The 15,814-nt window shown below is 36.1% G+C and overlaps 1 protein-coding gene across 1 annotated transcript in view; it reads left to right on the top strand.

The window, feature by feature from the left end:
* The window catches only part of WDR11 (WD repeat domain 11), a 47,487-nt gene extending 36,619 nt beyond the window's left edge, over window positions 1-10,868 (top strand). The window contains exons 21-29 of the mRNA XM_050899046.1: window positions 347-409; window positions 1,652-1,717; window positions 2,481-2,652; window positions 2,920-3,015; window positions 4,367-4,532; window positions 5,443-5,540; window positions 6,532-6,677; window positions 7,523-7,602; window positions 8,660-10,868. Of these exons, the coding sequence (XP_050755003.1) occupies window positions 347-409; window positions 1,652-1,717; window positions 2,481-2,652; window positions 2,920-3,015; window positions 4,367-4,532; window positions 5,443-5,540; window positions 6,532-6,677; window positions 7,523-7,602; window positions 8,660-8,817 (1,045 nt within the window). The 3' untranslated portion in view covers window positions 8,818-10,868. The remainder of the gene's footprint in view (window positions 1-346; window positions 410-1,651; window positions 1,718-2,480; window positions 2,653-2,919; window positions 3,016-4,366; window positions 4,533-5,442; window positions 5,541-6,531; window positions 6,678-7,522; window positions 7,603-8,659) is intronic.
* The last annotated feature ends 4,946 nt before the right edge of the window (window positions 10,869-15,814 follow it).

Genomic DNA, 15,814 nt, shown 5'->3' with positions numbered 1-15,814 from the left:
GTTTGTGTGCTGTTGGTGGTCACATAATAATTGGCTAGGCATTGTCATTTTCATTAATTTCAAGGTTAATGTATAAAAGAAAAGCAGGAAAAGAAAGATTGGTGGCACTGACTCTGAGGTTGAGAGAAGGCAAAACCAATCTTTCATTACTATTTTGGAACTAGTAACTAGACAAGGAATCTTGCATGAATGGCTTGCCATAAGAGTATGAAAGATTGTTTCCATATATGTTCTTGTGTTTTTCTACTACCAGTAATACTCTTCCATTTCAGATAATTCTGTCATTTTGGTAATATAGGAAACCTTTTCCTTTTTTGTTTTGTTTTGTTTTTTTTTTTTAATCCAGCGATTATCCAGAGAATGAAAATATTAAAAACCTTCTTCAAGAACAGTTGAATTCATTGTCCAAGTAAGAATTTTCCTATTAATATTTGAGTAAGCTAGTGAATTCAGAGAAGGCAAAAAACCTGAAATTTGAGGCAATTCACAACTTAATGAAGAAAGAATGCTTTTTGCCTCTCTAAAGATAAGCTTGAGTAATGACAGCTTTTATTTTAAACACAGTTGTTTTTTATTTTTATGTAATTCCTAAGGGTGGTGCTTTATTCATTTTATTAAAGATTTTAAATTTTTATTTCTATTTTTTTCTAAATAAAAATAAACCATAATACAATCTCAAAAATATGTTTTTAAAATAAGCAAAGTATCTCAAAGTAGTTTGTTAAATATTGACTCAACAGTCAAAATGTACTGTTCTGAATATATAAAGTGTGATGGAAGTCAGTATTGAATTTTTAACACTGACTTATCATAGTAGTGGCTGACAACTAGAGATTTAAAGGTACTGATTAGGGTTAGTATATAATTTGTAATTGACCAGTGAGTGCTTGTAATATTTTAAGCAATACTTCTTGATGATACATGGTTCTTTGATGTTGGTCCAGGCTGTATTGGACACTGCTACTTAAATACTCCAAGGTTTGTTAAGATATTTAAATTCTGAGGAAGACAAGACAAACAATTCTGAAAATCTTTTATTGAAGATATACTTGCAGAGTAATGTTCATGCACATTGCTCTGCTTACACAGAAAACAGATTTTGACATTCCATTTAAACAATGAAAATTATATTTGAAGCTAGTAAACAGAAGTTCTTCCGTTTTCCTTTTGTCCTTTCATTTAGTAGGATGAAAGATAACTTAGCATATTTTTATCCAGTCTGAAACATATGTGGAAAACCTAAATTCATGCATGTGGATCTCTTATGCTATGGCACTACATAGTTGCAAAATTATTTGTAATTAAATTAATCTTGTAATTTGTAGAATCACTGCAGATTAATTTATAGCTCCGTATACACCCTTGTGGTTGTTCCCTTTATTACAAGAATAAGGGGTTCCTGATGGACGCACTATTCGTATTCAAACTGGTGGGGTGACTTGCTCCTTGAGATCAATTATATTTCTAATTATGTATCCTTCCTGTTGTAATTGTTTTGATAGATGCATTTTTTCAGTTCAGAAAAAAAATTGTGTATTATTTGTTCTGATTTTTTTCAATTTGTAAGTGATATATCCTATTTGTGTTCAAAAACAAACAAAAAAACTCACACAGCATTTTACAGTTTATTTATGGCTTTCTCTTTTTGCAGTGACATAAAGAAACTTTTGCTTGATCCGGATTTTACTCTCTTGCAAAGATGTCTCCTAGTTGCCAGGTAGCAAAGATTCAGATAACTATATCAAATGTTTCCTAATAAAGTCCTGATCCTATTAATGTGTATGAATGTGCTGAAGTTTAAGTACTCACCTAATTCTCTTTTAATTCAGTACAATTGCTAAAGTACTTTGTTACCACATATTGGAGTGTTTTCGGGACTGAGAATGGAAAAGTTACCTTACTGAAACACTTATTTACTTGCTGGATGTAGAGAACTTCCTTCAGTCTTGGTGGTACTTTCATAAATGCAGTTCTGCTAACTATAGTACATTTAGTTGTACAATGCCCAAAACTTCAAAACACATGATAGATTATATGTAAACAGGGAAGGCCTGTTTTTTATTTCAAATTTATTTGTTCTGTGTTGTTCTTCTGCCGAAACTGTAGCTAATTTTAGTCTGTCTATATTCAGAGGTGTTTTTCAAACTGTTCTTAGTGACTTTCTTGTAGTTGAAAGCGGATGTTAGTGATTAAACGTAAAGTAATAATAAAAAAATCAATTTCCACGTATTTATGTACTGAACATTCACGGAGTTTAATTACTATTGTAACAATCTTCTGGCCAACCTCTTATGTAGCTTGCTTGCTGAATGTCATTCCTTAATCTTTTCTTGTAGTTTGTCCCATTGATGATGCAAAGTACTTGTGGTGCCCACAAGAATGCCTGGTCTTTGTAAAAAGATATTTTAAATGTATAATATTTTTATGTGGCATATGAAAAAATACAAACATATTTCACATCTTGATTTGTATCTTTACAGATTGTATGGGGATGAATCTGAACTGCATTTCTGGACTGTTGCTGCCCACTATTTGCACAGCTTATCCCAGGAAAAGCCTGCAAAACCAACAGACACAGCTATCCTTCAAGAACAGTTGGTTAATCCCTTGGATATATGCTATGACATACTCTGTGAAAATTATTACTTCCAGGTATTGCCAGGAGTTAAAAAATATATTTAATAAGGATGTCATCAGCACAATAAACGCTCAGCATTGTAACCGTCTTATTATCTTATAGCTTTTTGCTATACATACTTCACTTTATTAGTAACGTACCACTCTGGATTAAATCACTCCCTATTATTTAAAAATAGGGGGTGTTCCAAAAACTCTCAAAATACTTCCATATCTTTTAAATGCTTGTTTTCATTTCTTGTGGTAATCTTACATTTAGAATATTTTTCCTTCTTTGTGCAGAAATTCCAACTTGAAAGGGTAAATCTCCAGGAAGTGAAGAGATCAACGTATGATCATACCAGGAAATGTGCTGATCAACTTCTTCTCTTGGGCCAGGTTTGTGGGTAATATTTGAATTTTTTATTCTTCTTCCCTGTCCATTTTGTGTACTTATCCTGTTCAAGTAAAGTTTTGTCTAACTCATGTGTGTTGTTTCATACTTTTATTCACCTAGTGCATAGTTTTTGCTGTCTTAATATGTTATTACACTGCAGACTCTGTGTAATGACATGGTATATGGTAAAGTTTGGTGTTTGTTACCAGCTTCAGACTATTTCATTTTTGTCGGAACCCTATAAAAAAATCTTTCTTTCCGTCTTGTGACTAGAAGAGAAAAATCACGTTTTGAGTTTCCCAGAAATAACTAAAACTTAACATCTTTGGGATAACTCAGTCTGCACTTAGTACTCTCATTTTAGGTACGAAAGGATGTACCTAAGCTTCTGGCAGATCTGTACTGAGCAGTGAGACACTGTACAGAACTGCTCACTGAGACCCTGATAAGAATATTGTTGCATTTGTACAGTATATATCATGAGCTGTTCCCTACTAATGCAGTTGTGCTGCATCCATTTCCAAAAATAGCTTTGGTATTACTAGCTCGAACTTAAATGATTTCTATGCCACTGTGCATTTGAGCACGTCAACAAATGTTACCAGTAAAAGATAGCAGAAATATTTAGTCTGTAGGTAGTCTGTTTAAAATGCCAGTTTACAGAAGTTAAAAAATGCCAGTTTATTGAATCACTGCATTTTAATATGTATTTAATGTGGCTTTTCATTATTTCTGTAATTATCTAAGCCATCAGCTTGACTGACCTCACCAAATTGACCTCTAAAAGTTAGGTACCTCATTTTAATAACAGGCAGAGATGACATGCCTGCAGTGATTCATTCGGTTGGGAGACAGGCGTCTGCAGCCAGTGGAATGAGCCCCACTGGTTAGGTGCTCAGCTGTAGCTAACATTTTAAATGGACGAATTCTACCTTTGTTTTGAAGTATCAAGTATTGAATCAATCCTTGAGATCCTGGCCAGTTTCTGTGTCTTTACAGTTTTAGTTCTTCTCTGCTTATTTTAAATGCTTCTCTTCCTTTCATAACTCTGCAAAAGATTATGTAAACAAGGAAATAAATATTCTGAATAAAATTTTTTTTGGCCTCTTCTAGAAATGTTAGTCTGTGATTAAGCATTATATTCGTGATGGGTCTTTAAATGCTATCCTTACTAAGGATGCTTTATTGAAATAGAATCTTAATTATTATTATGCTGGTAGATACTTTTGTAGTCTGTTTTAGAATAACTTTCATTGTTGTTTGCTCCATGTCTTAAAAAGGGTAAAAATATAAAGGCTTTTGTTTAAAAGTGAATATGTTGTGGTCAAAGTTGTATTTTTTTGCTCTTGCCAGACTGACAGAGCAGTACAACTGTTGTTAGAAACAAGTTCAGAGAATGCACATTATTACTGCGATTCACTCAAAGCTTGCTTGGTCACAACTGTCACCTCATCAGGTCCATCTCAAAGTACCATTAAACTGGTAGCAACCAACATGATAGCCAATGGAAAGCTCGCAGGTAAAATGTGACTTTAATTTTACGTTTGCTTATAAACTAGTAATTCTGATCTTATTAAGGCTGCTGATGGAGATGAGAGAGCAGAAGGTTGTAACAGATCTTGTATGTTGCATATGTTATAGTCTGCACTATCTATAGTAGTTAACAAAACTGAGCAGTAACTCAGTTATAAAGCTCAACTTGTTTTGATTCATTTTCATTGGACAATATTTCTGGAATAATTCTCTTAGCAACTCTTTGCACTAAAAGAGGCTGAGCACATAAAGCTACATATTTTCCACTTTCCTAATTAAAGAATTAATTAAAAAATGGTTTCTTATTACTGAAGTTAAAATATGGACTTAGTTTCTTTTCCAGTTCAACAGTTGTTTCAAAGAGTGCGTTTTCTTACATGTACAGGTTAATTTTGCTTAATGCAAGAGATGTTCACAATCTGATGATTGACTGAAATATTTGAAGACATGCAGAGAAAGTACAAATGTCTGTACTTGCCTGGAAAAAATACTTTCCACTCTGTGGACAATTAATACTTCACTCTTAATAATTACACTATGGACAACATTAAATTAAAATAAAGGATTATTTATGAAATCTATTTATTTGACTTACAAAGATCATTATCTCTTTATGATGAGAAATCCAGTGAACTCCTTGTCATTTTTATTTAGGACGAAGATAAATGAGAGCTTTGTGAGGTCCTTCTAAGCTCTGTAGCCCAGGAAAAAGATATGCTAACTGACACCCAGCCTCTATGGAGAGCCAGGTGGTAGAAATTAGGGTTTTTCAACATCTTCATATGCTAAGAAGGATATAAGAGAGATCCTTTTTCTGGGATGAATGATCTGCTCACACTTATATAGCAACACTTTTTTCCCTTAACTTATTACATAGTGTGCTTTTTATTTTCCAGAAGGTGTACAGTTACTGTGTCTGATCGATAAGGCTGCTGATGCCTGTCGCTACTTGCAAACTTACGGCGAATGGAATCGTGCAGCATGGCTTGCAAAAGTATGTAACTTCTCAATTTTCAGTTTGCTAACGTAAAAATGACCTACTTATTATATGTAGGTATGAAGGCTGATGTGGGTGTTAAAGTTCTCCAGAGTTAAAAAACTGAAACATCAGTTTGAAATATCATCATCAGTTCTTTCCATGTGTTAAGCTATAATAAGCCAGTCCATTCAGTCAGTGTTGACAGATTCTTCTTCAGCCTTTTGACTACAGACATCTGCCCTGGCCGTCCAAATGACAGGATTGGGGCCTAAAAATGGTTGGAATACTCAATTTTCTAATTTTTGAGCAGTGGTTTGTGAAGTTGCATATAGCTACAGCAGTACAGAGTTCATAATAAACTACAAAAAACCACTCCTGGAAGTGGATAAGTAATTAGGCAGTGATTTTGTCCTGAGCTCCAGGTAGCATGTGTGCTGATTTTGAAGTTAGCACCAACCACATAAATTTGCATCAACTTCTGTTTTGTATGCGGACGTAATTACAGTAAAAGTACCTAGACACAGCATTAATTCTCCAAATTATAATGGACAGGAATCAGTAAGGATGATCTTTCAGCGTCCCTAAGTAAAATTTCTGTTATGTTTTCTGCAGAAAGTATGGAAAAAGTTGTACTTAGATTTTCTAAATGAGTGAATCCGACTTTTAAGAAAAATAAAGATGTTTTGTCCTTAAGTCTTCCGTAAAGCATAAAGATTTCTAACTTCTTGATACTTGAGGTTTTAGAAGAGCCTTGTGGTAAAAATAATGTTAATCACACGTAAATATGGAGTGACCTGAGTGGAGTATTTTTATACCTATATATTTCTAATTTGCCTTTATATTGTATTCATTCAAGGGATAAGTGTACTTTGTGTAATAAAACTGGTAATTTCAGATGCTTTTACTTCTGCCCAAAGTGTTTCACTGAAAAAAAATGAACCAGAAGCAGAATGCTCTCTTTAGTTAGCAGCTGAGAATTCATAACTGGCTTTCCCATCTCTTAAAGGTTCGTTTGAACTCAGAGGAGTGTGCTGATGTGTTAAAGCGTTGGGTAGATCACCTTTGCTCTCCACAAGTCAACCAGAAGTCCAAAGCCATTCTTGTCCTCTTGTCACTTGGATGCTTTACAAAAGTTGCAGAGATGTTGCACAGGTAAAGATGAAACAGTGCAATCTGTATTTTATCTTGTCCAAAATTATTATTTAAGCATTTGTGACTCAGAAGTGAAGGGGGAGGGAGAGGGCCTGCAGTTTGATTTCTGACATTTGTGTCTCTTTTTGACATGTTTTTCTCTAACTAACCTCAGTAGTGCATCATTTCTGTGTACTTGAACTGATCTTTTTGTTGCAATTTCAGTAAATATACTGGCATTTGATTTACTGCAGGCTTTAAGATTGCTAGCCCCTATTGACCAAGCAGTAAGAATTTATAGTAGCTGTGATTATTTCTGACTAAGTTGAGCCTTGATCTTTCAAAAATTTTGCATAAAATGTCGGTTCCTTGCATGCAAGGAGGAAGAGGGGATGTAAGAAGCTTGGGGAGAGGGCAGTGCCAGCCTGACGGGTGTGAGGGGAGCACGAGGCAGTACGTGGGAACAGCATGACCTGTTCCTCCATACTGCCTGGGAGGAGGGTAGCAGCATTCACTGCCGTGAGGAAAGCACTCAGTGCTGTCGTGATGTAGTGAATGCTCAAGGCCTACGAAGCATGAAGGTGCAGAGAGTAAAGGGGAGCAACATTGGAAACTGAGGGCAGTGGGTGATGTGGGACTGTGAATATGTGCCATAGTGGCAGCTAAATGGTGATACTGTTTAACCTTAGTGATGATCAGAAGCCTTGTTCAGCCCTCAGTGCGGAAGAGATTTGCCACTTCAGACCTAAGTGCAAAATTTTAGAAAGCCTGTGTGCAAGTGTTTTGATGCAATGTCCTGGAATACTTTTCTGTTCTCCTGCCCTAACAAATTACTCTCTTTTTTTTTTTTTTTTTCCGTTTAACAGTATGAGGTACTTCGATAGAGCAGCTTTATTTGTTGAAGCTTGTCTGAAGTACGGGGCATTTGAAGTTAATGATGATACAAATATCCTTTTCCTGAAATCCTGTTTTTGCATTTGTGTACTCATATTTAGTGAGTATGCATGAGCCAATGTTAGATGAACTAGTCTGCACAGGAGTAGGAGTTCCTATTTGTATTTTCCAGGTTGTGTAGTTTGAAGGAAGTATGAGGAAACAAGTGAAAAGGAGTCATTTGCATAAATCCATAACGTTACCTCTTCCTGATGCTCTCTGAGGCCAGTGGCACTGGAAAACAAGCTAAAAGTGAAAAAAGTAAACATAGGAGAAAAAAGAACGAATGATAAAATGTTCTTTGCAGAACTTGGAAATTATTACTGCGGACTGTGTAGTGAAATCAGTGGTTCAGTTATCTTTTAAACACTATATCTCAGGAAAAAAAATCCCTGTGTTGAACCCCTCTATACACCAACATACTGGTTTAGTGATTGGAAGGAGTCAGTTCCGAGACAGTGAAAACAAAGAAAATTAAAGGTCAAGATCAGATAAGCTGAAAAATGTAGTAAGCATTTTAAAAGGTATCTAAAGTATTGCTCACTACAGTCTGCACAGCTAACCTAGTGCTCTGAAAAGTTGCTCTAACTTTTGTATTTATGTATATGCAATAAGTAATGCATATGTAAATAATACCTGATTGTGTTTTATGGAGTCATCACTGATTTAAGCTTGTAAATAAAAAAAAGCCACTAATAAGTCATGTAGGTAAGTCCAGATACATCTAATTAATGAACAAATCTTGTAGTATGACCTTACAGTTTCTTAATTTCTTTTGCAAGTTATGATGTGGTATTATGGTAAGTACTTATGCTTATCTGAAATGTATCTGGTTTAGTTTATAGGACTCTGTATATTGCCTGATAAATGCTAATATGTGTTCAGTAGTAGAATTTAAAGCAACATTTTTGTCTTCATTTGTGCTGAAAAATATTGGATTAGCACAATTGGCACCAATGGTCAGCATTTTCAGCTTGGGAGAGCTAAGGAGTGAGGAGTAAAAAAAAAAAGGTTCTGAGTTTTTTTTTCATTTTGCTATTCATTTGTGTTTTCCTTAATGCTTCATTTACATAAATTGATCCATGCTGTATATGCAGATTATGCCAGAAGCTTGAAGCTCCTGGGCTTTAAACAGGGAGCTATTCTCTTTGCCTCAAAAGCAGGAGAAACTGGGAAAGAGTTACTGGTTGAGCTCAAACAGCCTAAAGAGGAGGTGACACTAGAATAAGAATTTTATGTTTATGAGGAGATTTGGGTTGTCTATCAGACTGAGATTCCACTGTATGAAAATACGTTTTTCTCTTGAATCACTGTAATAGCTGATATGTGTGATTTGAGCAAATGTTGTTAAATGTGTGTGGAGGCAAGATTAAGAACTGGTTTATGTTTATTTTTATGTTAAAATTGTCTTCACTTTCACGAGAGGGGAAAGAAGCCTATGATAAAGTTACACAAGAATATTTCCAACTTTTTCAACTATAGCAGAAATCAAATTTAAAAATGTGCTGAAAGAGTTCTATACCTGTGTAAAAGTCTACTCCATTTACTTCTAAAAATCAAATCTTTATAGTTCTTCACTACTGTTGTATTTATATGTATAAATGATTCAATCTGTACTATAAAAATATAAATATATTTAAAGAATAAATATAGATCACAAAACACACACTTCTTTCCTGGAACATCGTGTGTTCTCAAACCAATTTTTCTGTTTAAAATTACTGTTATTTTAAATCAGTTCACTGTATTGTCATTTTCGTAACTGTCTGGAATGGAATCTTTAACAGGTTTACTTACGAAAGTCTCCTAACATTCCAAAAATCCATGAAATGTCCTTTTTTTCAATTAGGCTATTGTTATATTCTGTGCTGTTCTTAAGTGTGCACTCCCTGCACACCTTAGGGACTAAATTCTGCCTTCTGGTTCATGGGATCAAAGGATGGGAGAAGATCCTACCTCAAAAGCAGCAAGGTAGGCTCCTGCAGAATATTCAGGAGACTGCTAACGCTGTCTCCACAGCTATTGTTTTGTTTGTTATTTGAATGTGTGATTAGCAATAGGTAAAAAACCCCATTGTGCAGAGCCAAAATGTTGGCATTTTAATTAGATACTTCTTATGCTAACACATCTTATGGTCCAGATACGTAAGGATGCCACCGATCACATCTTTTCTCATTTTTGTGCCAGTATTCCAGTATTTAAGTACTTGTTTTCATTATTGTTTCTTATCTCAGATATCTCTTTTCTATTTGTTACTGCTTGACTGAGAAATTTTACAGCTGAGTGGATGCTGATGTTAAATTGCCCTTGCAAATAGAAGACTGTGGCATGTGAAAATTAGTCTTGGCTAAAAAATAAAATTATTCTTTTTACCAAGTTGTTGGAGCTACTGAAGTTTAGTACGCAGTAGTGAAAAGAATCATATCATGTAAAAGGTCTCTCATTTGAATGTAATTCATGACTTGTCTACTTGAAGTAATACTGCATTGGATTCTCCTTATGTTTGAGTATTTGTGGATATGTATTCTACACTCCTTCCTAGAGGAGCACCAGCTTCGGGACATCTCTAACTCCATAAACCTTTTAGTTCAAATCTAAAATAGCATTTCTGATAAAATTTGAAAGTTAGGCTTTTCAATAATAAAGTTTTTTATACAAATTGAAAATGTGAGTTTCATCGCTATAAATAGAAAAGTAAGTGTTTTAACTGCAGTGTATCTTATTTCTTCTTGCCACATCTTACATAGACCATAAAATACTTTCTGTTCAATGTATTACGAACAACGTTTATATAGTTACTTAGCTTGGGAAAATAAGTATACAATGAAATTTGCCTTAAGTATTAACTGGTGAACAACAGAGTTGAGCAAAATTAACTGTCATTAACAATGGCCTAAATTCTGGGTCACTGACTACTACAGGACTCCTCAATTCCCACTCTTGTTTTTGGTAGCAGTACTCGTGGACAAGGTTACTACAGAGTTAATGTAAGCACATGCAAACTTGTTCTTTGACAGATCACGTAGAATTGTTTGTCCGTGGGTCTCTGGAAAAAAGTCTGCTTTAATAAACACTTGGATTTATAAATCTAATGTTTTTAAAAGAACCACGTTGCAAAGGCCTTTTAATACTGAATGTTTCTATAAACTTTTAAGTGTGAAGGTTGCAGAATACTGTGTGGCATTCCCAGCTGAAATCTTTATGATGAAAATAGAGTGTAAAAGTGATTGAAAAGTTTCTTTAGATAGTAATGCAGCCACACTACAATAATAAAAACAAACTTTTAAAATCTCTCTGTGTCTTTATTTAATACAAAAAATCATCTGTTGCACTGGGATTGAATGCTGCTTGTGTAATTGTTGCCATTTTGCCTTCTGGACCGGCACAATGCTCAGGGCTGGTTTTAGTAGAAGAAGTGATTATCCCTATTATGACATATTAGTCACGTTTTCCCTATTAGTACTAATGAAACATTGGGTTTGAGTAGTATTAATTCCCAAGCTTTACTAGCAACACTTCCTTTCTGCTTTCATGCTACCCCACAGACAGTAATACAAGACTTTTCCTTGCTTCTCAGCTGATGCCAGCGAGCATTGCACGTCTTGGTTTTGTCTAGGAGGAAGGTACACTTACATCAATGTAGATAATCAGCTTCTCAAAAATATGAAATGCATTCAGCAATGCTGAGATCCATGTCAGTGAAGTCTCGTTTTTCTCCTTCCTAGTTCACGTAACTTTCCTCTTGGCTCATAGGATGCTTTTGTCACTGCAGCTTACAAGTTGTAAAGTACAGATAAACATCTGATGTATAATTGGCTTGTACAGAATGAAATATGAGAAGCTTCTCACTTGTATGTTTGAAGGACAAGCCTGAGAGTTTGGAACATACAAAGAAAGAACTGAATGAATTTTGAAAAGTTTCCAATAAATATGATTTTAACTCCTTTAAACCCCTTTGAGAATTCCTTCCTCAAACCACTGGGAATAGTTCAAGTAGCAGCTGAAGTTTATAATCTCTATTTTCCAGGTTTTGCGTTTTGAAGCTTCTGTCAACAGTGAAGTCTGTAACACAGCCATAATTCTGGAACCTGTGTTTGACCATTTGTCGTGGATGAGTGATTTAGTATCCTTAAAGAATCTGTAAAAGCGTGACTTAACAGTTCGATGGCAAGGTTTGCTCTTACTTACTACGTGGGAGAAACATACAAAGGAAAATTGAGTTAGAATTGATTTTCCTTGATTTGCACAGAGATACAAAAAGGTAGGGGAGACCCCCCGGTTGAGTCACGAGGTTCAGAATGGACCCCCTTGCTTTCTAAATTCCTTCTCAGAGAGGAGTCTAGGTGCGGCTGGATCCAATCTTAGTCCTGGACTTGGTCAACGGTTTATGGCGGAGTTATATGTGCACTATCAATCCTTTATATCAGTTAGGATTTCAAAGTTTAGCATGCTATTAATCACTTACCGATCCATCCAGGCGTCTGGTGTTAATTCACTCTGAAGTTCAAGCCCTCAGTTTCCCGAAACAGACTCTCGGGCATCGAGTTTTATAAAAATAAATAATGTAGTAGAGTGGTACAGCAGCAGGGTCAGCTCGAGCTGGGTGCCCCTGAAGGGGAGCAGGGGGGAGGAGAAGGAGAGGAAAGAAGGAAGGAAAAAGGAAGGACAGAAAAAACTGAACAAAGAAATCCCTGGGCAATTGAACCCTTACAGACTGTTCACCCGCCCCTCACGCACTCTTCATGCTCTCTTCACGCGTCTTCCACACGCCCTTTGGTCCGATCATGATTCCGGCCTGACCCCTTCTGACTCCTTGTGGGATTCCTTCACTGTCTCCATTCAGGCCGTTCGCTATCTCGTCGAGTTGCAGGTGCTGTTGATGGTTGTAGCCTTGAAGCCTCCTTATCTTCTGATTTACGCTGGCTCTGGAGGCCCCTGTTTTGACTAAGTAGGTACACGTTCAGTAAATCTCAGTGGAAGTTTACAGCTTGCGGCCTAAGGCTTCAGCAAATCTAGCTACTCATGCTGAGTAAGTAAAGCTAAGCAAACAGCATACTAAATCACACAACATTATAACTTTAAGTGATTCATTCTATTTAAAACTTACTTATTTAAGCTAAATGACTAGTATCCCTTAACATTGAGAGGCGTCCCTGCTCAAGGGGAGAGTTGCCTGGCGTGCAGTCCAGTTGCCGTCCAGGCAAAGCTCAAATTGGGCTCATCCAACAATCTGTCGTTGGTAAAAGATCTCGTTGCTGGAGATCACCGCCATGCTGCCTAGCAGGGAGAGCTCAAAGAAGGCTCACTTAGGCCGTCATATTTATGGGATAAAGTGCTTGGCTCGTAGTCAAATTGCATACAATGGGAGAGGTACGCATGAGACTCCGTATACGCACAACTTTCACTGTGTCGCTCTGTTCTTTTGTGGGTTTCCTAGAGGAGTTCTTGTCCTGGCTGCAGCTCAGGCCTTTACCTCCTTTGGAGCCTGTACCAAACTGCTGCTGGTTTGGTTAAGGGGGGTTGAGTGCATCCGTCACACCATTCTTGGCAATGAAGAAACAGTAGAGGAATTGGGTTTGCAAGCCAATGTATAGAGATTCATTATTCATTTGTCTTTCAACATGAGTCTTATATTAAGTGTGATGTTTGCTTATCGGAGCAGATTATTTGGTAGCTATTTTAAGATTCATTTGCAAAAGGCCAGGACCTTTGTCCATAAATAAGGAGGTTTTTGGACATTTGGGTTGTCTAGATGGAGAACTTCTAGATGGAGAACATCTTATAGCATAACTAGTGCTGGTTACGCCTGTCATAATATTGTATGAATCATTTTGGACTTGTATGACCAACAAAAAGCCATGCATATGATTGAGTCTACAGGGATGCATAAGTTGTCTTCATTCCAGAGAAGCATTCTGAAATTTGTACATCTGTGTGAAGCTCATTCTGTCCTGCAGAAGTTTTCTTTCTAGATCTGTGTGCTCACATTCAACTAGTGGTTTTACAACCTGAGAGAAGCTTATGGTAAATATTGTCATGGAACTCTTGTAGTAGTACTTAATTTTAAAAACGGGGTTATTTTTTTCAATTCCTGATGTGATTCTTAAAGAAAGTAAGTCCAAATTATTTCAGTTTTATGATAATGGATTTAGTTGTTCTAGCTGTAAATAAAAAGTCTAGAAAATAGTCTAGCAGCTTAGTTCCAGTATAAGCAAGCCCTAATTAGAGTTTTAATTGGAGCATGGTGTGCCCCACAATAAAGGCAGTCTCTGTAAATTAATCACATTGATTAACAGTGTCTGAAATTGCCTAACTTGGATCAGTTGCTGAAGTACTTCTCAAAAAATTGTCATATATTTTGTGTGTGTATATATATATACACACACACATACACACACACACATATACATATATTTGATTCAGGGGGAATAATCTATGGAAAATGACAAAATGAATTATTTTATTGCAGTGTAAAAATGATTAGTACTATATTGCAAATTATTTATAATTTACTTTCATTAAAATGCAAACAGTCTGCCAGTTTGGAGACTTTGCAGCCAGATAGAGGCACATCTTATACATCAAGGGAACCTGGTCCAGAATGTTCATGTGTTCAGTGTCTGAGTAAATAATCCAAGAGATGATGTTTTGTAGCAGTTGACCCTGGAGACAGAAAACAAGGATGATCACAGATTCTTTAATGGGAAATGGGTTTGGTTTGTGTGATCAGTAGCTGCCCAAAATGGTACTCTAAAAGCTCAACTAAAAATTTAGTTGCTGGTAAGCTCAACTGAAAATTTAGTTACTGGTGAGCAGTAGAATAATAACAGCTTAGAAAAGAGTAAGGGCTTTTTTTTTTTAATAATTATTTTATTTATTACTTTCTCAGAAGAATTCAGCACAACTTTGATATTAATGTGAACCTGGTAAGAGAATTCATTAATGAATTCAGGGTAAAAATTTTGTATCCATAGACCTAAGTAGTGGCATAAAATGCTTTAATGAGGCTGATACTGACCCCTTAGTATTTTTGAATTGGGACTTCTTGATAGTAAGTTGTTCAGTTTCTACTTAAACACTGAAGACGTGAGCCACAGCTGTGCTAGTTTCTAAGTATCGCATCTGGTTCTGCTGGTAGGCAGCAATGTTAAGCAGAATTAAAAAGGGAAGAGCTAAGATGAGAAAGTGTTGGCATGTAACATACAGAGTTTCCTTAACGTGGCATGTCTTACTGTTTCCTGATTCCACTGTATGAGGACTAGTGAAAACTAGCACCTAAAATTTCTGTATTAAGTCAGAAAAGTCAGAGAGGAGAACATCAAATAGGCTTGAATCGGTTATGCAAAGGCTTTATCCTGCACAATTTTTCACACATTGAGCTGTATTCGTAAGTGAGAGAATATCACAGCAATTTACTGCGCAGAGACGATCCTGTGGAAAGAACAGTCTCTGCCTCCTTGTTTAGTAAACGCAGGTGGTGACAGATATCAAAGCTCAGCATAAATTTCCAAGAAGAATGAGAAAAACTAACAGAAATTGGGAAGGGAGGAGAACTTGACAATTCTTAAATTGAACTGGAGAGGAAAAGTCTTTGAAAGTCCTTTTTCTTCATGTCAGGGGGGAAAGAGTGTTTAAAAGGCTTCTGTTAAAATGTAGGAATGGGAGAATGGCAAAACAAAATCAGGGGATGGATACTGAAGATGTATTTACAGATACTCAAGGCATAAAAATTTTGCTTAAAAGTGACAGCTTTAATACAAAATTATTCATCAAGAGATTCAGCAGAACTGTGTTCTTACCTCTCCAAAAGTCGTAGTACTAAAAAATTAAATAGCAAAGTCAGAATATGTTCATTTCCCAAGATGATTCAGATTCTTTTTCAACTTCATACCTACTTGCATGAGTTGCTGGCATGTCGTGTGTTACTTTGTGTAGGTGGGTTCTCACAGAAGTAGTAAGTAACCCCACAGGCAAAATGTATTTTGTCCATACCTGTTGATTCAAAGGGAGAAGGACCTTGATAAAATCTGAAATTACATTTTTTTGAAGCGGACTGGTGGATTTGGACACACTGAAGTTACTTTCTGTGGAACCCGTGTACAAACTTTCTTTGCAGATCTGAAACCTGGCTTCCCTAAAGGATGGGCAGATGCTGGCAGTACGTACAATTAAACTTTGCTGTCCACGTGCAAAGTACTGTCCTTCCCTGTTGTATTTTTCTCCTT

Source organism: Gymnogyps californianus, chromosome 6 (assembly GCF_018139145.2).
Source record: "Gymnogyps californianus isolate 813 chromosome 6, ASM1813914v2, whole genome shotgun sequence".
NCBI classification, from domain to species: domain Eukaryota; kingdom Metazoa; phylum Chordata; class Aves; order Accipitriformes; family Cathartidae; genus Gymnogyps; species Gymnogyps californianus.
The sequence above is the reverse complement of the archived record's forward strand: the minus strand, read 5'-3'. Positions and strand labels throughout refer to the sequence as shown.